The sequence below is a fragment of the Vicugna pacos genome, chromosome 8 (assembly GCF_048564905.1).
Source record: "Vicugna pacos chromosome 8, VicPac4, whole genome shotgun sequence".
In the NCBI taxonomy this organism is placed as follows: Eukaryota; Metazoa; Chordata; class Mammalia; order Artiodactyla; family Camelidae; genus Vicugna; species Vicugna pacos.
The window spans coordinates 56,446,440-56,472,032 of NC_132994.1; the positions used below are offsets into that span (position 1 = coordinate 56,446,440).

General features: G+C 36.1%; 1 protein-coding gene across 5 annotated transcripts in view; it reads right to left on the bottom strand.

The window, feature by feature from the left end:
• REPS1 (RALBP1 associated Eps domain containing 1) overlaps positions 1-25,593 on the bottom strand; it is a 71,832-nt gene that overhangs the window by 36,801 nt on the left and 9,438 nt on the right. For all 5 annotated transcript variants that reach the window (XM_072965927.1, XM_072965926.1, XM_072965925.1 and 2 more), the window contains exon 2: positions 723-846. In XM_072965927.1, the coding sequence (XP_072822028.1) occupies positions 723-846 (124 nt within the window). The remainder of the gene's footprint in view (positions 1-722; positions 847-25,593) is intronic.

A 25,593-nucleotide genomic window follows, 5' to 3' on the forward strand; every position in this document is an offset into this window, starting at 1 on the left:
GTCTGGCTGACTAATACACTGGGCTGGTACTTAAAATTATTTTTTAAAAATTCTAACATTACAGAAAACCAAGTCTTCTCTTGCCCTCTTTCCCTAGGAAAACCACAGAATTCTACATTTAAGTGCCTACCTTTATAGAATTTCCATCTATTCAGGCATCAACAAGCCTCCAAATAATAGAAAAACAAATTATCTTAGGTGACACTTGTAAGGCAGTCAGATGCTTGTATTTAGGTTTTAGCCTGCCAATATTTTAATACTGTCTCTAACAAAGTTTTGATTAACTAAAACTTTACAATTTCAAGTGGAGCTTTCATAGCCTTTCCAAATAGGAAAACACAAGGCATGTTTTAAACTTAGTAGAAAAGAATGTAAGAAAAGCACATATGAAGATGGTCACTACAATTCATCGTTTACCTTTATAAAATTATTCATCTAAATTCTTTCTAAGCAATTTTTAGTGAATTAATTTTTTAAAATCACCATTTTAGCAGTTTTTATATTACCATCAAATATGTATGAAGTACATATATGCCCTAACAGATTTAAGGTAGATATATTTTTCTAATGTTCACAAATAGAAAAAGCATGGTAGTGAGAATAATCATGACACTTTACTCAAGGTCACAAATGCCACTAAAATCAGAAAGACTCAACAGTTCTACTTCATTTGTGATTAGAAGTCCATTTTCATTTCAGTTACTTATATATTCCACACTTACCTGTATTTATACTTTCCACTCTTAAAGGGAAACCAGACTGGGCAACAGCTACGAGTTTCAAAGCAATATAAAACTGACTTCTTCCAAAATAACCAAGTCTTTTTGCACCACAAAGCTGCATAATCTGTAAAAGAACACAACGCTAACATTAAGAATTATGACAATAATTCTCCAAATAAGTAGCTCTCTAACTTGTGTTTATAACTTCTCCAAAATACATAACTGACATCTGGTATATTACTCTCAACTGATGACCAGCTTCCTCAAGTTTCAGGTTAATATATCTGAAAAGAAAAAGGTACTGACCTTACACTCAGGTTATCGTTCTCCTACTTACTAAAATTGATATGATAAGCAATTATGTTTTATCAGAATAACTTTTTTCTTAAGAATCGTACTTTTTAGAAACAAATGTACCACCCACTCTTCTTCATAAATACAAACATACTGCATACAATAGGGCCAAAAGTTTCTGCAACTAATAGATTATTATACAGGCATTTAAAGTAATAATCATACAGTGAAGTGACACATTAAGTAGGGAATGGCAGGATGCATAATTTTAACAACATAATCACAAATTTTAAAACAACCAGTTATGTAAAAATTCTATCAGCAAGTCTGTTAGGTGAAATTAAGAGTAGGGTTTTTTTCCTCTTATTTTCCAGGTTATATTTAATGTGGTTATACTACTCTTCTTTAAAACAGCAATTTTTGTTTCTTTGCTTTCTTTCTTTTTTTTTTTAAAGCATGAAGGCTTTCAAGGATCACCCTAGTCACTCAACAAGTATTTCTAGACTGACTACTGTAAATAACAGTAGAAAATATAATTTTAAGTTACAAATTTAAATTATAACCCCCCACACTCCTCGAATCTAGTAATATCTACTATTGAGACATCACAAAGTAGTGTTAAAATAAGCACTAAGTATCCTTGTCTCAGTCTCTCCAGAAATTCAAATTCTTGTAGAAAGGAAGCAGATTTAGTCTATTTTCTTTTTCCCAACACACTCAAAGTAAGATTAAGGTACCTGAGATGTTGTGCTGTTAAGTCAGAAGTACTTACTAGAATTGCTCAAAAGCACCTATCAATGGTTCAGCAACATATCACAGTAACAATAACCATTTGTTTACTTGCACAAGAAAAGACGCTCATTTTTGCTCATCAACACAGGGTGAAGTTCCTGTTTCTGCCACTAAGGGGCATCACTTCTGTGCAAATTTAAAAGGGCAAGGAGGATAAAGAGGCAGGTTTACACTAAGAGAACTATGAGGAAAAGGAGGGCAGCAAGAACAGAAAGCCACACAGCCTTGCAGGTTACGCAGGCAATGACTTATGACTGTCGTCCTTACCTACTACCCTTTTCTTCCCATTTGGAACCCCTTGAGGGATCATTACACATCTTAGATACTTTTGCTTATAAACCAAAGCACCTAAAATATGCCAGGTAAGTGCTAGATAAAAGGAAGACCTACAAGGAGATCACATGTAGTTTGTTTATCTTTGTCACATTCGTTTCAGGTACCTGTGGGACACTCAGGAGGAAATACCCAAGGGAATAGTTAGAAACGCAAACATAGTATGCAGAAATGAGCACGCAGAGGACATGTGCTCCAAACTTGGGACGCGGACAGGTGGTGATGACTGAAGCTGGGGGAGTAAACGAAACTGCCAGCAAGCCCAGAGCAGAGAAAGGAAACCTTACAGGCAGGTATAAAAAGGAGCCTATGAAAGAGATGGTGGGAAAAAGCACTGGCAGAAAGTGGGAAACCAAGGTTGCGAAGAGGCTTTGGGAGGTTGGAAGAAGCCTTAAAGGAAACAATCATTGCACATGCAGATTTACTGCATAGCGTGTTCAAGATGAGAAGCAGCCTAAACTCACCACAAGAATAGATAAAGTTAATTATGGAATAGCCACATAATGAGAAAACTATGTAGCCTTCAAAACTCATAGCATTAATGTTATAAAAACAAAAAGCAGGACACAAAGCAATGTATACATAAGCATAATCCCAATCCTATCATGATTTGTACATGTAAATGGTAGTGAATATGCTAGTGTTTATTTCTGCGTGCTGAGACTAAGGGATATTTCTATGTTTTCTTTACATGAGTCTATCTTTACTACAAAAATATTTAATATCATTTAATCAGAAAATTGACAAATAATTTCCAAAAAGGAGAAACAGCAGGACCAAATAAAAAAGGGGGAAAATGTACTCTGTTTTCCAATTGGGAGGTTTCTGCTGCTTGAGCAGTTGGAGACACGTGGGAGGGTAAAATCTAGTCTGCAGTGAGTTAAGGAATAAACCAGAAGAATTAAAGTAGAAAGACAGGTACAAAACAGGTTAAGATACTTGGCTTTGAAAAAAATTTAGAATTCTATTTCTTTTTAAGTTTCAGAGTTGGTCAGTGGAACTGACACTAGAAACCAGGTCTTTTGATTCCAAACCCAAAGCTCATTCCACGAAGTGGGGTGGAGGTGGAGGTGAGGGGATAGGAGAGCAAGGGGATAGTATCTGTCTACTATTTCAGACATAACAAAATTTTAGAAGTCTGTATGCCAAGCTGCCACCTTGGGACTCAAGAAAGATGTTTTGAAAGTGTGGATAAAAGGAATCAAAGGCAATATATGCAATTATTTCTCTGCAACTGATCCTGGTTGCATCACCTGAAAACTTACTTTGTAGCCCAAGTCTGGCACGTGTGTCACTCTCTTTCTAAGCTACCCCTATTGCAGAGGCCATAAGCCCACAAAAGCCGGAGAGGAGGAAAGGAGCTGTGACATACAAATTTACAAAAATAATTCCTGATGAAGTAGTATCAAGAAGTCTAGATTACCATCACAAGCTTGTGAATTACACAAAAATCTGTCTCTAAAGAAATATCTGGAATAAATGCCTAGAAGGAGACCTGTTGGACCAAAGCATATATATATATTTAAAAATGTATTAGCTACAGCTAATTGCCTTTCAAAAAGGTTACTGAAATTTATTCTCTCACTGTCAATATGAGAGTGTTTCTCATCTTTTCTCACCTCATCTTTTTCTCCAGTAATTTGAAAAGCCACTCACACACTTACATGTATTTATTTCTGACCCCCTGTGTTACACAGTTCTGTATAGCTATTCCTGGACCTGTAACATTGTTTTAATTACTTCAGCATTATAATATTTAAATATCTGAAAGGGTTAGCTCAGCCCTTTTTCTTGCTTAGAATTTTCTTTGCTATTCTCATGTTGTTAATTCTTCCAAATAATCTTTAGAATCATTTATCAAAATAAACCGAGATTTTTAAGTGAAATGGCAATTCATTTACATTTATAAAATTCCTAACTTTAACAAAACTTCTTCAGCATTATCATTAAGGGCAATACTGGCTGACACTCTGCAACACTTTTGTTAAGAAACTAGTTTCACTCTTCCGAGAGTTTTGTTTTGGGCTTTATATTTTCAGAAACCACAGACAGATATTAATTTTATCATGTGTATTTTGGGGCAGAAACCTAAAGATAACTTTTCTCTCTGGTCTTATTAATATTAATGATTCTATTAAAAGAGTTCCTAACATCAAACCATCCTTTGATCCCTGAAATGAATTCCATTTATTCGTAGTGTATTTTTTCAAGTAACATTTATATAAAATTTTAACCACAATCTTAAGCTTAAAAAAAAACTGTATCTGAAAGGTTTGGAATTCATGTTATGTTGGCTTTGTAAACACAACTAGCAAGCTTTGCTTTTTTCCTGCTTCAAATACTTTAAATAGATTAGGAATTATACGATCCTTAAAGATTTGGAAGAAAATTCACCTATGACATAGGTGGTCAGTATCTCTGATATATGTCTTAATTTCTTCCATGTTATTTGGAATAAACTAGGTTTTCTCTAAAATATTTGACAATTTCCTAGAAAATATTTATTGCCTCCAGATTTTGAAACTTACTAATAGTTCAGCATTATTCAAAGTAGTCTCACTCTTTTAATTGCCTCTCTATGGTAATTTTCCCTTATTCTAAATTATGTGTATTTCTGTGCAAGCTCACACAGTTGCCTGATGGTGAGAAACACTTAAAGCCTTGTTAGGATACAGATTCCCAGACCCCTTCCACTAGATTCTAACTCACCTAGGAGACCCAGGGCCAGCAACTGTTTGCTGGTACGCTACTGATAGCTACTGAAACTATTAAGCTTTATTTCCTCAACATTATAAAATTTATATGCTCATGGTAAAATAAATAAAATAGTATTTGGGATATAGAATTAGAAGTTCCTACAGTCCCCATCAGAAGTTGCAATTCTTTTCTTGCTTTCTTCCACTTTTTTCTACATATATACAAACACATACACAGTTCAAACCCATGTTGTTCAAGAGTCAACAGCATACAAAGTTAGTAAAAATACTAGAAGATTAAAAAAAATTTCTCCAGAAGTAGGAAGGAGAAAGATGAATTTAAAAACACAAGAGATAAGAAACAAAGAAGATTGATTCATCTAGATGGGCCAAATTCTTATTAAAATGAAGTTTACAAACAATGCAGAGAAGAATAGTAATGAAAGAACAAAAGATTTACCCTAAAGCTAAAGAACAGAAGTTTTCAGATTGAGAAAGTCTACTGAGCGCTCAACACATGTGTTAAAGAATTCCTAAACACATTATTGTGGACCTTCAGTACACTAGTATAAAACAAAGATCCAAGAGCACCCAGAATAGACATGGGGAGAGGGATAAGGGAGTGAGATATTGATAACTTAAGAAAAAATTATTAACTGGACTGGAATCAGACCTCTAATTGGTAACACTGAATATCAGAAAACAATAAAGCAACATCCTCAAAGTTTCAAGAAAAAATTATTCACAACCTACAATTCTGTATCCAAACTAGCACCAGATGATAAAAAAGGACACTTTCATAGATGCAGAAATTTTTAAGTTTATCTCCTATGAACTGTTTCTTGGGAAAATGAGGGTGTTACTGAGCAAAATTTGGAAAACGAGGATGCTACCCAGGAAAAAGTAGACACCCACCAAGAAGATGGAGAAATTAAGTTGCACGACGATAGCTATGCAGCTGGCTGAGAGCAACTAGTCCAGACAGAGTTAAAAGGCTCTAGGAGGAAAATTTTGGAAAAAATAAAAGGGAAGGAATGGATATGAAGGCAAACAGTGCAAGAAAAAAAAAAGAAAGGCAGTTGAGAAAGTATAAGAATGTAATCACAGTACAATGCCTGGATCTGCAGTAAAAATATTTATATCATCATAATGTAAATACTGTTTTATTTTCAACTTTTAGATTCAATCTAAAGTCAAAACATTAAGCAATTAAAAATTACGGTTATAGAACAAGGTGCAAATGTTATCAATATTAAATATGTTAAAGTATACTAGCAAGTCGAGAAAAGAAGGATAAGAAGGTGAAGGGAAAAAGGCATGGCTCTGGTTTCTAATCTAGCATGTAAGAAGCTTGGAAATCAACATTCCATCCAGACAAGCAAAAAGCTGAATAAACTGAAAAATCAAGAACTCTTCTTAGATCTGTAAGAGAACGAAGGTCATAGAGCAAACCACTAACCCTCAAATTGGAGACCCACAGAAAGCAAATACAGAGAATCACAACTTGCAGGAAGAGAAATTCATCAGCATCAACTTCCTCAAAACCAGTACCAGGGAAGGGAAGACTGAACTGTAAAGCGATGAACTGCTTTAGGCTCTGAGAGACAAAAACTACAGGGGGTCCTAGTCATAGAGGGGGTCCCACAACACTGTGAAATTTACCCGTAGGAGGAACCTCTACCAGGTTCTCACAGAGAATATGGGGGAAAAATCTCTCTGGGCTTCTGGCAGTGGGAGGGGAAAAGGAACCATGTGGAAATCAACCAGAGCATTCTGTTCTTAACAAGGCCTGTCCTCAGGAGAAACTATTTAACCAAAGTCTAACCTGCCCAGGTTTTATCAGAGCCTAATTGACCTGGGAGAAGGGAAATGCCCATTCAACCCATTCTGTCCCACCTAAGGAGGGCAGAGAGGATACAGGTGAGACTGAGAAGCAATCGTGAAGTTCACAGTCCAGAGGCACAGGTTCACTAAAAGACTGGGACATAATTATAAGGCTACAGAATGCTTCACCTCCCCCATACCTTATCACCACATCACTAAAGGTGTATTTATAGTAGTTCATTAACCCAGTACATCATGTCAGGATATAAAGAAAAAAAAATTACAAGACATAATAAAAGGCAAAAAAAACCCACTTTGAAGAAACAAAGCAAGCATTAAAACCAGTCTCAGATATGGCAGGGATGTTGGAACTACCAGGCCAGGAATTTAAAACAACTATGATTAATACGTGAAAGGTTCTAATGGATAAAGTAGACAGCATGCAAGAACAGATGGGCAATATAAGCAGAGAGACAGAAATCCTAAGAAAATAAAAAAAAAAAAACCCAAAACCAAAAGCAAAAAAATGCTAGCTATTAAAAACACTACAAAAGAAACAAAAAAATGACTTTGATGGGCTTATTAGTAGACTAGACACGGCCAAGGGAAGAATCTTCAAGCTTGAGGCTGTATCAATAGGATCTCTAAAACTGAAAAGCAAAGACAAAAAAAAAACAGGATAGACTATTCAAAAACTGTGGGACAACTACAAAAGGTATGAAACAATGTAATAAGAAGACAGGGAGGAGTATAAAGAGAGAAAGAACAAAAGAAATACTTGAAATGATAACGACTGAAAATTTCCTCCAAATTAATGCCAGAACCTGAACCACTGATCCAGGAAGCTACGGGGACACAAAGCAAGGTAAGTGCCAAAAAAAAGTACACCTAGGCCCTTTACAAAAATTAACTCAAAATGGATCACAGATCTAAATGTAAAACACAAGATTATAAAACTCCTGGAAGATAGCATATGTATTCAGGGCCCTTAAGAAAAAGTGGAATGTTTTTCTTTCACCTAATAGAGTAACACTATATACAGTGTTTGTTTTGTTCTGTTCTTTTTAATGATTTGTGACTTTTTCCTTGTTGCCAAGTTATTTTTGTTCTATCAGCAGTCTTTGTGGTTCTGCCCTTCTAACCTTGTATGCCATGGCTTAAAATTGAATCAACCTTCTAATTCTGTAGAAAATAAGAATAGTTCTTTAATAATAACTCAAAGAGCTTTCTAATGAGCAAAGGACACAAGCAACATTTTTTACTTCCAACATACAAATATGGAGGAGGTGGTCATAGGGGAGGGAAGTTAACATTTACTGAGTACATACAATGCAAAGAACAGTGCTAAATACTCAAGGTGTTCCCACCTAATCTTAAAAATAATGGAGTAGAATTGGTACTATTATCATCTTACAGAGGAAGAAAGAGAATCAGACTGGCCAAGTATCTAAGGCCAGAGGGCCCATAAAGGGGCAGAGTTATAATTCAAAGCTATGCTTTTATTCTCCTACCAAGACATGCTGTTCACTGTCCTTTTCCTAGGATAATATCAGGTACCTCAGGGGAAGTACACTCAATAAGTCCTAAAGCATGTCTTATAGTCCAAAGTGCCTAGTACACAATGACAAAGTAGTTTAAATGCATAAGGAAGACTCTTTAATCCTATGTTCACAACATCAGGTGTGGGGAATGCTAACAACAATAAAGGTGTATGGAAATTATTTCTTATTTGAGGATTTCAGCTTCAATCCATGAGCTGAATTATAACACAGAAAAACTAAAAAAAAAAAAAGTAGAATATATTAGGACTATATATTATACTGAAAATCAAATAATCATTGAGAATACAGTCAAAATTCTTTCCAAAGTGAAATTTTAATGAATGTTTAATATAATAAAATGTAACAAAAAGTAAGATCCTCCCTTTATAGTCATTATCAGGTTAAAAATGAGAAAAATGATTCCATTGTTTTCATTTTTATAAACACTCTTTAGTTTAAGAGGGCCTGGGTCAGTGCAACACCTGACTGTTTTTGCTGTCTTAAACGCCCAGTTTAGTCTACCTATATGCACCACGCTGGCTACCAAGTCAGTCAGACTTTCATTGTTCCACTAACTTGTTAGACTAGTCCCCACACCTCTCTGTGACTCATTAGCTTTACCAACATGGGAACACTTGTAATGGAGACTCACATTTACTAGAGAAATCACAAGAAAGTAGAGAACAATTACACTGAGTAGGATTACTAGGAAGGCTGTTTACTTCTTATTCCACTCAATGCTCAAAACAATGCTTTAATGTTGGCTACCATTATTCCCAGTTCACAAGAAAGGAAACTGAGGCTAATAAGTGGCAGAGCCAGGATTCAAGGCCAGATTAGTCTGAGTCCAAAGCCTCTCTGTTCCAAGGTGCCTCCAAGGCATAGCCAAAGAGAACTCTTACCAGTGGCATGTTTATGGGACACTAGTTCCAAAATGTATTCCAAAGAGTACCAGTCAAGTGACAGGCTCTGTACTTCACTAAACTGGTCTAACACAGCCCCCTTGAGACTTACGATGCATTTTTAGCCCATAAGAGGCACTAAAAAAATCCTACAGTCCAGAAACAAACCTCTTTTTGGTTTAGTAACTATTAACTTGCTTCAGAGCTAGTGGTCCTTAGATCAGGTGCTCTGTAAAACACACTGGGGATCAATGCTGTAAGATCCCAGAGCAGTGATTCTCAAACTCTCTGGTATCAAGATCCCTTAAACATGCTTAAAAAAGTTACTCAGGACTCCCTCAAAGTTTTTGTTTTTGTGGGTTATATTTGTTGATATTTACCATAATAGAACTTAAACTGGGAAATTAAAAAAATACGTATCTATGAATTCATTTAAAAATAAGAATAATCCTATCACATGTAACATAAATTTTATCACTGTATTTTTCAAAATTAAAAAAATTGAGTGAGAGGAGTACATTGTTTTATATAAATTTCCTTTATGTCCAGCTTAGAAGATGAATACCTGCTTTTGTATTTCATTCATTGCAATATGTTGCTTTGTTTAAAGTATAAAAGCACATTCCCACTTCATGCAGAAGTGTGCTGGGAAACAGAGGACAATTTAAATAGCCTTTTTAGATAAATCTGATTTTTTTTGATACCACACCAAAACTCAGAAAGTGGTAGTTGCTTAAGGGTTAACTGCAATAGAAAGCCCAAAGCCACATTAATAAACTTTTTAGCATATTCTTACATTGAAATCCATCGGTGTATCTAGTGCACTGCATCACACATTGGTCATATGTAAACTACTGGTTCACTGAGTTATGCAGATCTTCCAAATGCTGACACATTTCATTTACAAAATATTTTTAAAATTGTATTTGTTAATACCACCACTGGTCTCATCAGAAAAGTCATTAAAATTGGGAAGCGGTGGAGCATATGGTTGCAGATAGGTTTTCCAAGATCCTAATTTCTGCCAGGAAGTTTGAATTTTATACCATTTATCATTAGTAACAAATAGCATTAGTTGTTTTCCTTTAATAGACAGGCAACTTTCTTTATTTTCAAGAAAACTTCTGCCTAATACCCAAGTAAGCTGATCCTTCAAGAAAAATGGTGTTTCATGGGAAAAAAAGCTGAGTATAGCTCACAACTCAAGCAATAAGAACTTTTCCTCAAGACAGTTCTTCAGTATGCAGCAAATGAGTTTTATGCACGCTTCCCACTTCATCACACAAAATACTAAAAAGACACTCAAGGATGAAAATTTAATAAAATTAACTTTCTGACTACACAAAGAACATTCTTAAGTGAAACTGGTGTTTCCTGCAAGGCAGTGAAGAATACAGTATTATTACAGTTCGGCCATACTGCATTGATTTGTGCTAAGGAGCCAGTTTTATCCACTACTTCTTTTGCATTATCAATGCAAACGTCAACACAGCAAACAAAACAAAATGGGGGGTGGATAACATCTTACTATTATGAAAAATGTTTTTGACTTCACAGACCAGAGGTCTGCAGACCAAACTTTGAGAAATGCTATTACAGAGCACACTCTGTATATGGCAGTGACAGGAGGCTCTTTTGCTTTGATGCCAATGCTATATACTCCCTGCCCTAGGGCAGCCACTGAAAACACAATATTTACAGGTACAAGCAAGAACCATAAATTAGTGAACTGGCCAGATCTGGGTGGGGGTGGCAGGGTGGAGGCCAGGGGGAAGTAGTGAGCCAAGGTGAGCAGATGCGATGGGAGCAGCTGCTATTCAGCTCTGCCTAACTGCTATAAAACACCTGCCCAATGTTGCCATCTTCAGATTTTTCTCAAGCTGGAAATCTGGAACATTCTATAATATGCTCTCATTTTTGAATGCTAATGTGAACTCAGATCTTTTTTTTAAATAAGCAGATCAACTAAAACACTTGGACCACCTGTCCATACATTCTGTCTCAGAGTGTATTCTATGGTTACTACTAGAAAAATGGCATAAAATAAATGGCAGACACTACAATAATGTTACTTCAGGTCCTCTAGCAAGCAGGGTGGAAAAAGATGAGACCAAGTTCCATGAAAGATAATCATACATACAGGCATTATTATATATTAACCTGTCCTATTTATATAATGGTCTTAGAGTGTTTCAGCCCTCTAGAGTCTGAATGCTCCCACTGCCCCAAATAATTCTCAGGCTATTAATGAATCATTTTATAATGGCTTTATGTAAGATCTTGTTATCTGGCAAGTGATTCAAGGCACTGAGACAACTGAAGAGTAATCAAGGGAAATTAATTCAAAGAAAATGCATTACCTCATCCTACACTGGTGTGTCAGGTCCAGTTTTTACATACACATACCCACAGTATAACTAATACAAGAATTTTAAAACACTTCTTCCTCCTTTCCTTCAATGAGTCAAGACTGCTCCTACTTCAAGGACTTTGCATTTGCTGTATCCTTAGTATGTTTTCCCCTCAGATCTTTGTTTGGCTAGCCTCTTCCATCATTCAGGTCTCAGCTCAAGTGCAATCTCAGAGGACTCCTTGAGTATCCTACTGTTTACCTGTGTATTGCCAACATCTCCCAAAAGAATGAGACTCCAAAAAACAGGAAAAATCTCTTATATTCCCAGATTTAGAACAATTCCTGATGCACAGTATCAATATACTTTTGTTGGCTGGATGAATGAATGAAGTATTTTTCAATCAACTTTCCACCCCTATACACAGACTACCAGATTAAAAATCCTAAAATGAAGCTCCAAATAATGTTTATTATATTTAAAGAACAAACTAGTAAGTTTATCATTCAAGACTCTCCATAAAATAGCCCCAAACTTCCTTCCTAGTCTTGCTTCGGTCAATCTAGACTGGGCTCTCTGATCTCCATAGCTGTGCTTTTCTCTCTGACTAGATCCTTCTTTAATCTACCTGCCTATTAAAATTTTACCCTTCCTTCACAACCCACAAGAGCCTTTTCCTTCTTGTAACATTTTCTATCCTTTCTACTCCATAAGCAAATGACTTTTTCTTTCTCTGTGTTAGTACTCCAGCTTCTACCATTTGAGTACTTGAGTTATCTGTGAATTATGTTAACCACACCACACACTCCTGATACCTCCTCCACTAAGTTCCTTGAGGGCAGAGACTATGACTTAGTCATCCTGGAACCCACTCCAAGATCTAGCACTGTATTTTGCCATGGCAGGCACTTAGTGCTGAAGGGAATTGCTCCCCCATGGTGCCCATATCCTCCTGATTTACCAAAGTCACTCTCTTAGGTCTTCATTTGAATTAAATCTTTCTTACTCGGAAAGATCATTTTTACCAGTTCTTTAAAAATAAAGTATTTTCTAATAATGAACGCAGTTTGCTTTGTTCAACGTAGTGTGGATTACATATGATGCATGCACACTCTCTTGTATATCATCTTTGCTGCAGTACATTGTGGCAAGTAGAAAAGATGAAGGAAAAAAAAAAGTTAATGGCAAAGGAGACAGGGGCATACATCAAAGCCCAATCATTCCAACATGACTTAATCTCCTTTCAAATACTGCTGTCAACGAAGTATGTTTAACTTGTTTACAAGGTATGTGGACACATTAATCTCTAGTATTTTCCTTTGTTACAAAAACAATTTAAATACTTAACAGTCAAACAAATAAGTGGGTAACTCATCCATTACTGCACTCATGAAGAATGTTTGCATTCCTAAATGACTCTAGCTATCACTTTGTGACCAACTCCACCATTAATTCTCTACTAAACTCAGGTCTAAAGTGAAATGCAATCTTACTAACCCTTTCAAGATACTTAGCTGTTGTACTGGGGCAAGTATCTAATTTCACTTTCACTATATTACTTTCTTATCCAAATCCTTTAATGTTTTTTGCTTTGCTTATACAATTCAAATGATCTTTGATTTCAAGTTTGCAGTTCAAGACCACATGGCATCTTTGCCTTCTCCTGCTATGATTTTATCTTAACACTTACGTAAATGAACAGGCATTCTCGTGATTCTTTTCTTCCTTTCACCCATACTCTCACGCATAACTTTCATTTTACATTTCAACCACTTTCTTATCTCAGTTAAGGATGAATTCTCCGAGTCTTTCCCCAACAGTATGTCTTTAGATAAAATTTTAAAACTGTCTATACATTGTAGACAAATGGCACACATTATTTTACAGACCACCTCAAAAATAAGAAATGTATAAAAATTGGCATAAATACTTTAGCTAAACAGCAACATCGGACTTTTCTTGAGCCCTTACTATATATCAGGGACTGAAATATCAGGTAAGTAATGAATAAGATAATCTCCTTTCTACACTACAAGTATTTGCAAAAGGTATATTCTTCAATATAAAGAAAAACTACAAATGTCTCCAGTAAAAGAGAAAAAGTTCAAATTCATTACACATGATCTTTTCCCTTACTAATAGTATCACAGCAATTCATTAAAGACAGACTATAATAATACAGATTGCTGCGACAGGACCCAGAAGCTTCTTAATATTTGGAAGGCAGATTTTATCCTACATGCTAAATAAGGTACCACAAAAGATGTACTGAGTTAAATAATTAACATAAAAAAGGACACAGGTAGATTTTAAAAGTTTATGGAGTTCCTGACTTGAATTTCTAAATGGTATATGTACTTAAAGATACTCATTTTCGCAGTATCAGATTTCTAATTCCCTATAAAGTTCACTTGCTTTGGGCAATATAAACTCCCTTTGACAGTCCACTACGGTTAAGAGTGGTGAATACAGACCAATAAATATTTCACTGCTCATAATCAGTGTCACAGTCACAAGTTATCTAAACAAATAAACACTTCTGACAGCCTCAACTGTAAGGACTCTGATATGAAAAATTATGACTGCTTATAAAGTTTATTGGTAGTTGAAATCTTCACATACCAATTAAAATAATTTTTATATTACATTAACAACAAAAAACACTTAAAAATTGAAATAGACTAAAGAAATGATAAAAAATTAAAATGCAAAAATGATTTGAAAAATCCCACAACCATCTAAAAGTAAAGCTTAAAATAGTAGTACATGCCTTTAGAAATATTACTGAGGCACGGAGATAATCTAGTAAAATAAATCTGGGCAATAAACTATATTTAGGGTGACCATAAAGCTTACATTCAACCTGAGACATTTGCAAGAGTGAGGGGGCACCATTTATAATTATGCCTGGAGAAGAGGCAGAAGCCAGGATAGCATCAAGCTAACCCAGACTTGTAAATACCCTTCTAAAGCACCTTTAAAGATAAATGATCCCATTTAACCAATAAGATGCAGAGGTGACAGGAAAAGCCAACACTTAAAACCCATTCCCTTACAATATGCCATATTAAATACTAACCTTAACTAAGTAGTACTTTTCAGGAACTAGTCATTGAACCCCTTTATTTTTCCTACATGGAGGCCTAACTGACTATTCTAGAGCCACAGCAACTCTAGTTTATCAGAAATTTTTAACAAATAACAAAAGTTAAACATTTAAACACTGTGGGCCAGGCATCATACTAAGTCAGCACTTTATTAATTAGCTCGTTTAGTCTTCATAACAAACTTTTATCCCTGAAAGACAGAGGCTTTTATCACTATTTTACAGATGAGAAAACTAAAGCACAGAGGTGGAGTAACCCACCGTGGTCAAAGGAAGTAGGGGCTCCAGGGCGTGTTCTTTCCTACCGCACTATGGTTACCACTGTTGCTCCTCTACTGGCAGGACTAAGAAGCCTATGATTTTTCATAAACGTTTTTATTCTTAGAGTAGAATTCTGAGGTGTCTGCCCTCAGTGAGTAGAGTCAGAGAGAACATGGTTAAGGACCTGTGATATCGTCTCCTGAACATATTCTTTACTACTGGCCAGGTGTCAATAAAACATGGGCCTGGAAGATTCCTGTTACTTGTGATGAAGTGAAACCCATTTATTCCACACTTGGTATAATGTTCTAACCTGTGCTGTGGGCAACTGCAGGTTATTACAGGGAGAGGATGATGACAATAATGATGACGGCTATGATACTAGCTAACAGCAATGGTGTATATGCAATGTGTCAGGTACTAGTCCAAGCTCAGTAACATATTAACTAATATAATCACCCTAACAACCTTATGAGGTAGGTACTTTTTTCCAAATGAGAAAACTGATACACTGGTGAGCCTGTTCAAGGACACACAGCAAGTAACAGAATTTGAATTGAAACCCATGCTCTTAACCCCACATTATTTTATAAAGGATCATATTTTCCTAGCGGTAAATTGTATTTCACCGAACTTCTACTATGTTATATCATAAAACAAGAGTTCTTAGCTTTGGTGGGTAGGCCACAGAATCAAGTTTTGATAATTGCTTGCTATCTGAATATAGGTAAGTTACATAACACATCTCAGTTACATTACACATCCTGAGTGAAAAGAAAGGGTTGGCTTCTACCTCTAAGATCCCTTCTAGTATAAACATTATTTCTCTGAATGAAAATTTTGTATCAAGTCTGTAATTACATGAACTACCCTCTGAAAACATCTAATTTTCAAAAACCTATTTCTGCCAAAGTGCCAGACATAGATTAGCTACATACTTCCTTTTAAAAAATGACACATATTTAAGTACAAATTGCCATGCTGAGCAAAAATACACAAAGTTAAATTCATTGTGTTGGGAATTTAAGTAGGAATAATTAAGTCATTTATTACTAAACCTTATCCTATAAATCTAGCTCCAAAGGAACATCTGATGTGAAATTCAAGCATCAGTATTTTTATTTGGTAAATGAGTGTTTTATCATAATTTTGTGTTAAATATTTGATAATGAAAAACTTTCTGTACTCTAGTTTATTATATTGTAGAGTCAATTTTCCCCTCTATAGAAAGAGTACCAATTTAATTACTCAAGAAAAACAGAAAAATGACTTGGTTTACTACATTTGTTTTATGACCAACATTTTAAGAACATAAACCACAGAATAAAAAACAAACACTACTTGTCCTGAAACCAGTTGTATCTTACAAAAATAGATAAAACTGAAGAACAAAAATAGTAGTAAATAAAACCATTCAACTAATATGAGCCCAAGGGACTGCCTTAAAGAAATGCTGATAAATTATATACATATATATAAATATATCTGTATACACACACATATATATATATACACACACACAAATTGTTCCATGACATTTTACTCAATTAGAAAATGCTGTAACATATACAAGTTCATAACGATTCAACATCAGATCCCTCAGTCCTCTGGGTTTATCAGTCTTCCTTTATGTTTCTTTAACTGCATGCTGCAGTAATTGTAGGCGTGGGTGGCTCACAGCACTTTTGCTGAAGACGTCCTTATTCTCCCTTGCTGCTTTACAATGATCCTAGTACCAAGACGCTGTACACTCAGTAGATGCTTAATGAATACACATAAACATCACAGAACACCTTCCATCTCCAACTCACGATGGTAAGAACAAAGGGGAAAAAGAGCCTCAGGATTTTCCAAAAAACGACATCCTTTCTAAGGAAACAATAACAGTAATAGCTAACAGCTATGTAGCACTGCTCCAAATACCAGGCACTATTCTAGTCTAGGTATTTTATGAATTAGTTTAGTCCTCAAAACAATTCTCTACAAGTGCTATATTATTCTCAAATATTCTCCAATGCCCAGAGAAACAAAAGCCCAGGGCAGTGAAATACCTGCTTAAGGGTTAAGAAATACTAAGAATTAAACTGCATTTAAAAAATTCTATTGAAGATTTTTAGTTGACCAAATGAGGAAATAAAAAATCAACAAATTAACAAAATTCATGATGAAAAGGCTAATATTTGAGTGGTATCTAATACTTATTTAAGACAATCCTCAAATAACCTAAAAAAGGTTAGGTAGGCATTGTTACATTCATTTTATAAATCAAAATATTAAGACAAAAAGAAAATCCTTGCCCAAGGTCACAGAGAGAAATCGGCAGGGCTAAGATAGGAACTCAGCCTTGTGAAACTCCGAAGTCTGGCTTTTTCCACTATGCCAGGGTTTCCCAGACTTCAGATACCTGTATACCATCTTCACAAGCTCTGCCACGTCCACAGGCCACTTGTGCTATTATGTTAACATTTCTTCCTTAAATCAAGACACTTTTAAAAAACTTGATAAATTTATTTTAAAAGGAACTTGTTCACTATATAAATGGAAACTAAGTATCACTTGAAATAGAAAATAACAAAAAACAATAATAAATTCAATGAAAACAAAACCGTCATTTAATTTCAGCCAAACAGCCACAAGCATATTCTGCAGACAGTGCTATCTCAAGGCCTACCTGTTCTTTATTAAGAGAGTTACCCGTGTTAGAAAGGTATTAAAAACTTACAGTACCAAACTGAAACTTTCTCCTTAACAAGATTTGAAAAACGACTGAAAAGGAGTAGCTTTCTCACTATGTGCTTTCACATATCTTACCCTCGGAAACAAATTTCAAGGCTGCTCTACTGCCTCCCCTTAATTCAAGTATGCAGCCATGTCTGCAGACTCTCGTGTATTCACATTTCAGAGAAAGCTCTAACACAAAAAGGAGGAGGACTGTTATAATTAGTAGCATTAGAGAAACGCCTCAGCCTCATCAAAATGTTCTCCTCTTAAGTACGCACAATGTTCAAGTACATAGTGGGCCCTGGGAGGCAATGAAGTTCTAACTCACATCCCCTGTTCTTGAGGAACTTCTAACCTAGTTGTAAACTTAACATATAATTGAAAAGATAAACTATCATATAAGGCTGTAAGTTTTGTCATCTGATGGAAATGGATTTGAATCCCAGCTTGTGTCGAGCATGTAGCCTCTGAAGTCCCAGGTTTCTCAGCTACCTGTTCTCTAAGTTTAAAATTAAACATATGTCAAATAGCTCAATGCCTGACTCATAATAGGTGCTATACAATTAATACTTGTTTCTACGAAAATTAGAGAGCGGTTACCATGGGTTGGAAATATTTACTGGGGCTGGGGGGCTGATCTGGATCTTAAAGAAAGGGCAGGTTCTGGGTAAGTCAAAACAAGATGGGATTTCTAGCTGGGGGTAGGGTGGAAGGCCAACAGGTCGGGTGGGGGCTGCAGTGACAGCGAGGTAGTAAATTGGACCATGCTGGATGGTGGGGGTTCTAAATGCCAGACTAATCTTTACTGAGCATTTCTGAAAAGTGTCACATATTTTTTTAGAAATTCACTTATTTGTTCTTTAGCAATTAGAGAAAATTAGTTAAGACTGAAGAGGCTACTGTGGTAGTTTAGCAGTAAGGTGATCAGAGCTCAGAAACGAATTTATGCAAAGGACAGAAAAGGATGATTAGCTGAGACTTGCAGAGAAAGAAAATTTGAAGGACTTTGTAGGCTGAATATAAGAAAAGGAGTCAAAGCTGACCCTAATCAAGAGAAAGGGACACAGCAGAAAGATGGGATATAAAGACATATAAGAACATATAATAATTAAGCATCACAGCAAACAAAAAGAGAGAATATCCACCAAGAAGTAATTCAGTGTCAATTGCAAGGGAGGTGGTAAAACAGAATAAAGATCTAAGAAAAGATTACTGGATTTGGTGACTAGGATAAGGATGAATTGTAAGAATTTTTTTTTAAGGGGTAAGGTGGGAGGGACAGAAAAGTTAGGTTACTAGTGCTTAAGGAGGGTAGGGAGGGTACAGGCAGTGAAGAAGAAATCCGGGTTACTTGCTATTTGTCAGTAAAAGGAAGAAGAAAAATAGGAAGGCAGCTAGATGGGTGCGCAGGGTCAAATGAGTACCCCAGGACGCAAGAAGAAACACTGTACAAAGTAATCATGATACAAGACAACTAGTAACTATGACAATGCCTTTTTTTGCCATTTGTTAGGTGCAAGTGAGAGACGCTTACATTTGGATTCATTCCAGAAACAAGTCTTGGGGGAATTTACAGAAATGTGATTAGGGAAGTAAAAGATTTCTATCTCTCAGGGTTTAAAACTGTGGGTAGTAACAGAACACCTAACCATGAACTTTCTTTCTCTGCCTACGATTAAATCCTTAGCTTCCTGAGGGCAGGCACAGAATACAGCAAGCTCTTAGGTTTCAGAGGTGTAACATGAGCAGTTTCTACTGTCCGGTGAGATTTACACTGACGATGGCAATAGCATCATCTGTAATTCTGATGCGGCGCAAACCTCAGCGGCTGCACAAGAGGACGTGCCATCGCTGTGTGGTGAGCGTGCCCAGCACCCTCACCGCTAAATGGGTCTGTGGTCTTCTCTTTTCAGCCAGGTACGCTGGAATTGGACAGAAGGCTGTGCTTTATTACATCTTACAAAGAAAATACATGCTATAGTTTCAAGATACCCAGATTCTACCATAATTTATTGTAGTTGCCAATAAATTCCTAGTTTTGCTTCTTTTGAAAGCTTTTCACACTCTGCTACAAAAAAAGTAATAGGGGAAAAAGATTCTGAAAGGAAGGGAGGGGGCACTGGCAATGTCAGTCAACAAAGCAGCAAAGTCAGAACTCAGAGAACTCTGCTGTTTGTTCCTGTTCCTGCCGCCTCCTTCTCCTCTCATGCCCAGAATGTTGATTGGGGTGGGGAGAGAGGACCCATAACACTAGCACTGAAACATCCAAGGCTGCAAACTTCACCACCCCCACTTTTTACTTCCTTGGGTGAGGCGCCCAGAACTGCCTTAATTCATCAACCCAATCACGTTTAAGCACACACAGCAATAGCACAGCTAAGCAACTTGCTTCCCTAAAAAGCTGGTTCTGTTTTCTAAACATCTACCATGTGCTTTTGCTGCTCTAGATATCATGAAGTCATGAATGAAAAGAAACCTGAATTTTATTCAGTTTGCTTTCAATATTGTTGGGATATAAATACACTGGAAAGGCAGATAAGCAATGACATAAATGAGTAAAAAGCAGTAACAGGGCAAAACACATACAAAAAGACAAGTAAGAGGCAAATGAGAGTCTCAGAGTGAAGGTCACATTGTTCACATTAGATTTCCAAAGCATACAAAAGCTAAGTCTTGTTCTGAAAAAGAGGGAGGATGGAAGCATGGAAGCTGGGGGAGGGTACTGCAGATAAAGAAAGTAACATCATGGGAAAAAAAGCTAACAAAGAACAAGTAACTGTGTGAGAAACAGAAAACAGATTTGCTGGGTTAGAACACAAAGTCCATGTTAGAAGAATAATCAGGAACAGGACTATGAGATGTGGGAGTGAGCTGGGAGAGAACTTTTAAGGCTGGGTAGGGATGACTACTCAGATGCGATATGCTCTCCCTATCACCATGCATTTTATGAGAATGCTATTCTTTCCTCCAAAGAGTCAACTAATGTAAGTTGGAAGCTTTTGACCTGTTTCCTTATTTAGGTTACTTACCTACCACTATTTGTTTATTGTCATGTTCAAGAATTAGCAATTATACCTCTGAAAGGCAGAGTTTACTACTAAAGTGAACTATACCTTTAAAAATAAAAATTAAAAGAACAATACCTAAAAGTTATAAGTAAGCATGTTCACTATATCTGACTAAAGTCACTTAAATAACTTCAAAAGTATTAGCTACTTACTCACAGTCTAATTGAAAGGTCTATATAGTCAGGTCTCAGAGGTTCCAGGTTGTTCAAAAAGGCCCATTCCTTGTTGTTTGGAATTTTTTAAGTGGTATGTTAGGACTCACCAATGTACTGCTGAGGAGTGAAGCCCTGAAACACCAATTAACCAGTCCAGTAAGATCTGGGTGCCTATCATAAGCAGAGTGATCTGAGGAAAACAAACAAGGATAAGCTAACACTTGCCCTCAAACTGCTTGTCACCGATCAAGGGTGACGCATACACACAAACAGGAGGCTAAAAAGTACAAGCTATACTTGTATAGCTTGTATAAACAGTGTGGGACTATTACAGAAAGGGGGTTATCTGGTTGGGAAGATTAGGGGAAAATTCAAAAAGTAGGATGTCAAACTAAAAACAAAATTGGTATTTTATAAAGTTTTTCAAATCATTATTTTAAATACCTTTCTAATTCCATGAAGAACAATACAACATTATCTTTTGTGAATATCAAGATTTTCCTTAATGATCCAGATTATTTAGGTAAATATTACACCTGGGATAAAAACTGTGAAGGAAACTAAAGAACTTAAAAAAAAAAAAAAAGGAGTCAGTGTGCAAATACCTCAATATAGAGAACTCATCAAGAGAAGGATTTGCTCTGGATCCTAAGGAAAAAATAAATAAAACCTTAGTAACAGTATAGAGAATTTAAAAGAAAAATCAAGTATGAATTAGTGAAAAGTCTAAACAGAAAACACTGCTGAAACAGCACTGCACCAAGCTGTCAGGAAGCAGTCTGACTTCCGCTCATACCTCCATGGAACCCAATTTTGAGTTTGGTAGCACATGACAGACGACTCTCTCCATGACGCTCTTTCCTTATTTCTCTGCTCATGTCCCTATAATGCCGTAAGCAGCCACCTCAGGCTTCTTTTTGCTCTCCTTCCCTTTCATTCCACAAATTCATACCTGGCTGATCATATTCATAAACTGCCACTCCTATGCTAAGGAGATCCAAACCGCGGTGTCAGGAGCTTTCTCCCAAGTTTCAGTCCTCTGGAGAAGATCCTCAGAAAAGTCAAACAAATTAATATTACCTAGATTTTCTAGAGGAGATGCTGACTTTGCTTTAGCAGATTAAAGTATTCTGTTCAACCACCTTTTAGAACATTACCCGTGCCTTTGGGTTTTATATACAAAGTTTAAAATTTTGTCCTTTTATTTTAATAAAGTTACTAATTTACTTAGCAAACTACTGAAAATAATCAGTGGTATCTAAGTAAATGTAGCAGAAGGACCTATTTTCAAGTTGTATTTATAAACTGTTCCAAGACTATGATGCTGAAAGACATGGGTAAACAGGACTGTTATAACTGTTATAACAAGATTCACAGTGGTACAGGGACTACACAAGCCGGTGTGGGGCCCTCAGTGTGATTTGTAAATGTCAGATAACTTTAAAGAAGAAATTTGGGAATTTAGAATATTTAAGAGAGATGTTAGAGAGTAAGATATGAGCATGGAAGTGGGATAATAAGTATTTAATCATATAACATTAAGGAAGCATAGTGGTTTAAAAAAAGGACTACTTAAATCCCAGCTCTACCACTTACTAGCTGTGTGATCTTGGAGAAGTTACTTGTCTTTTCTTTATCTTCATTTTAAAAGCAGGGATGGGAGAAGGGTAATAGCTCAGTGGTAAAGCATATGCTTAGCATGCACAGGTCCTGGGTTCAATCCCCAGTATCTCCATTTAAAAAAAAAAAAGCAGGGATAATGAACTGTACCCACTTCACAACAATGAGAGTTAAATGAATTAATATTTGTAAAGGGGTGCGAACAGCACTTGGCATATAGTGGGCACCATACCAGCATTTATTATTACTATTATGATTTGAATTGGGTGCAATATGTGTTCAAGTTAGTGATAAGTAAATATACTTTTGGGGGGAAAAAAGGGGAAACCCAGGTTCACTAATTCAACACTCAGCAAATATTAACTACCAACAATGTGCCAGAGATACAGTCATGAACCAGACAGGAACAGTGACCCCTGCTAGATTTTTAGAGCTTAGGAGAAAGATTGAGTTTTCTAGAAGGGCAGGAACCATGTGCCTCTTTCATTCACCTCTGCATACCCTGTGCCCCTAGTGCAAACCCTGATACAAAACAGGTGTTTAATAGTATTTGTTGAATTCACGAATAATGTAATCAATGGATACTATATTATATAGAAAAAAATATGAATACATGGAAAGCAGAATTCAACAGAACCATTGCTAAAGAAATGGTACAATGCTACAAGATAACTCACCTTCTAGGAATTTATCCACACATCTTCAAAAATCTATCAATTCTTGAGTATCATAAGAGCATCTAATTTCTTATTAATGAAATGGGGATAACAGTATTTGGCAGGCTTATATTATAAAGATTAAAAGAGATCTTGTGTTAAATGAGAAGCACAAAGCTGCAGCGCGATGTTGATGACAAAGGGTAGGCTAGAACTCTTCTAGCTCTGAGGCTCATTGCTCAGCTAAACACAATTACTTTCCTTTGGAGGTTGCTTGCAAACATCTAAAACCTTGTACTTTAAACGTGCAAAAGCCTTTTGGGTTTAATATCCAAGGTACAACTCTGTGGAGGCTGGACTAAGTTCAGGTAAGGCAACATTACACTTTCTCACCCACCTTGCCTTCCTAACAATCTCAAGATAGTTTCAGAAAAATTTTGAGGTCATAAGTGAGAATACCTAAATCTCTAAAGTGCAATTTACCATCTACTCTGAAAGGACACTGCAAATGTAGTAAGTTTACATTCCTCATTTCCAGTGAATGGCCTCATTTAGGAACCACTATCAAGGCTGCACAAGCTTCTAAAGCCACCCAGCCACTACTCTCAAGCCCAATGAACCTTGCTGCCCAGATGGACTGAACATGAACATGACATCTCACTCAGCACATTCAAATTCAGCACACTGCCTCCAACAAAACCAGCCCCCCTCTTCCTCACTTCTTTATTTCTGTTAATGGTTATCACCATTCTGCAAGCCATGTAAGCTCAAAACCTCAGAATCATCCTTTATTTTAGTCTTTCGGACTTCAGGAGGACAAATCCTCTAATTACACAGTAAAAGGGAGAACACAAGGCATTATTGATAGGATCAAAGGATTGGGGGCAGTGTATTAAGTTCAATGTAACAAAAACAACAAAGATATAAAGCTAAGTTTGAAGAACAATGGAGAGATTTTTACTACTATTAAAGCCAAGATCCTATAAAGTACGAGTTTTCTCATGTAGAGCAGAGGCTGAGTGAACGAAACTTATCTGATTACCCTGTAAGAGCCAGGCACTGCGGCAGATGTTACATGGTACCTCACCACAGTCTTCCGAAATCTTTGGATTTGGTATCATCCTCAGTCTACAGAGGAGGAAATGGGAGTCTTCAAGAGAGGTTAAGTTACTTGTTCAGAGCAAGAAACTAATTAGTAAGCACTGAGGTGGAGATTCAAATCTAGAACTGTCACATTCCTGCATCTATGCAATTTTGACCATACACAATACTTGCTGATGCAGAAAATTACAAAGGTGTTATAAACAAATACTTCTCTATGAAATATAATTGGGTGCATTAAAAAATATAAATTCTTCTAAATCATCTATTAATGACATACAGTATCAATAAACATTCTGTAGTTTAAACCTCTGATCCTTTCAGTCACAATGGGACATCAAAAAAAAAGTAATACTCTTGAATAGTTTCTAGACAGTATTTCTTTTCTAAGGACACAGATATTTCTATTTCATCGTGCAGCATTTTACATAATCCACAGACAAGAAGCAATAATCACTCTTCCATCACCACTCTCAGCAACTACTTTTTCATCCAAAAGAGCACGTTAATACAATGTGGACATGGCCCAAGGTCTATCTACTGTTGCAAAACTGGAGTTGGATATAGCAATTTAGAGATACGAAGACAACAAATCAGTGCCTGTAAGTAACAGAAGCTTTTAGCCTACAAAAAGGGTCATGATACTGACAGTGATTATTTCAATAAAAGAAAGCAATCAGAAGGGTCCTGTAGATTGAAACTACTATTTCATTAAAATCATTACTTACTGGGCATGATTATTTTAAAACCATTATTGTTGAGGTATTACATTTCTGTAATTCTCCATAAAATTAAGATATCTGAGTCCACTGTATATAAAGTTAGCATACCACTCAAAGTCAAGAGATGAAAATTGGTTTTCATTTATTCTAAATCACAATTTTTTTCAGCTCCTTCTAAATCTTATTAAATAATGTACTTATAAAACAAGCTAATACATATAAGGCATGAGGAGCCAGCACACAGAAAGCAGTGAATAAACGTAAGCCAGAATTATCATTTAAATACTAGTGCTTCATGCTAATATAGCCGGTTGTAATGAATCATCATGTGGCAATCTCCTCCATACATAATATCTACCAATATATCACCTTTCATATGATATTCAAAACACAAATCCACTACCAAATGCCAGATTAAGTTACACTGAGGTTTTGTAATTAAAATTATATAGACAGAACAAATGGTCCTTTATTCTCTACCACATTCACATTCTCCAAGATGACCATTCCATCCATTCCCCTCACCCCCTAAATTGTTAGTTTTAATTTATAGCTTTGAGGTATAATTTATACATTACACAATTCAACCATGGTAAGTGTACAATTCACTGAGTTTTAAGAAAATGTACAGAGTTGTGCATCTCCACCACATCCCACCTTTAGAACTTTGCTATCACCCCCTAAATTTTCCTCCAGAGTGTTTCCAGTCCTGCCCTGGCCTTGGGTAC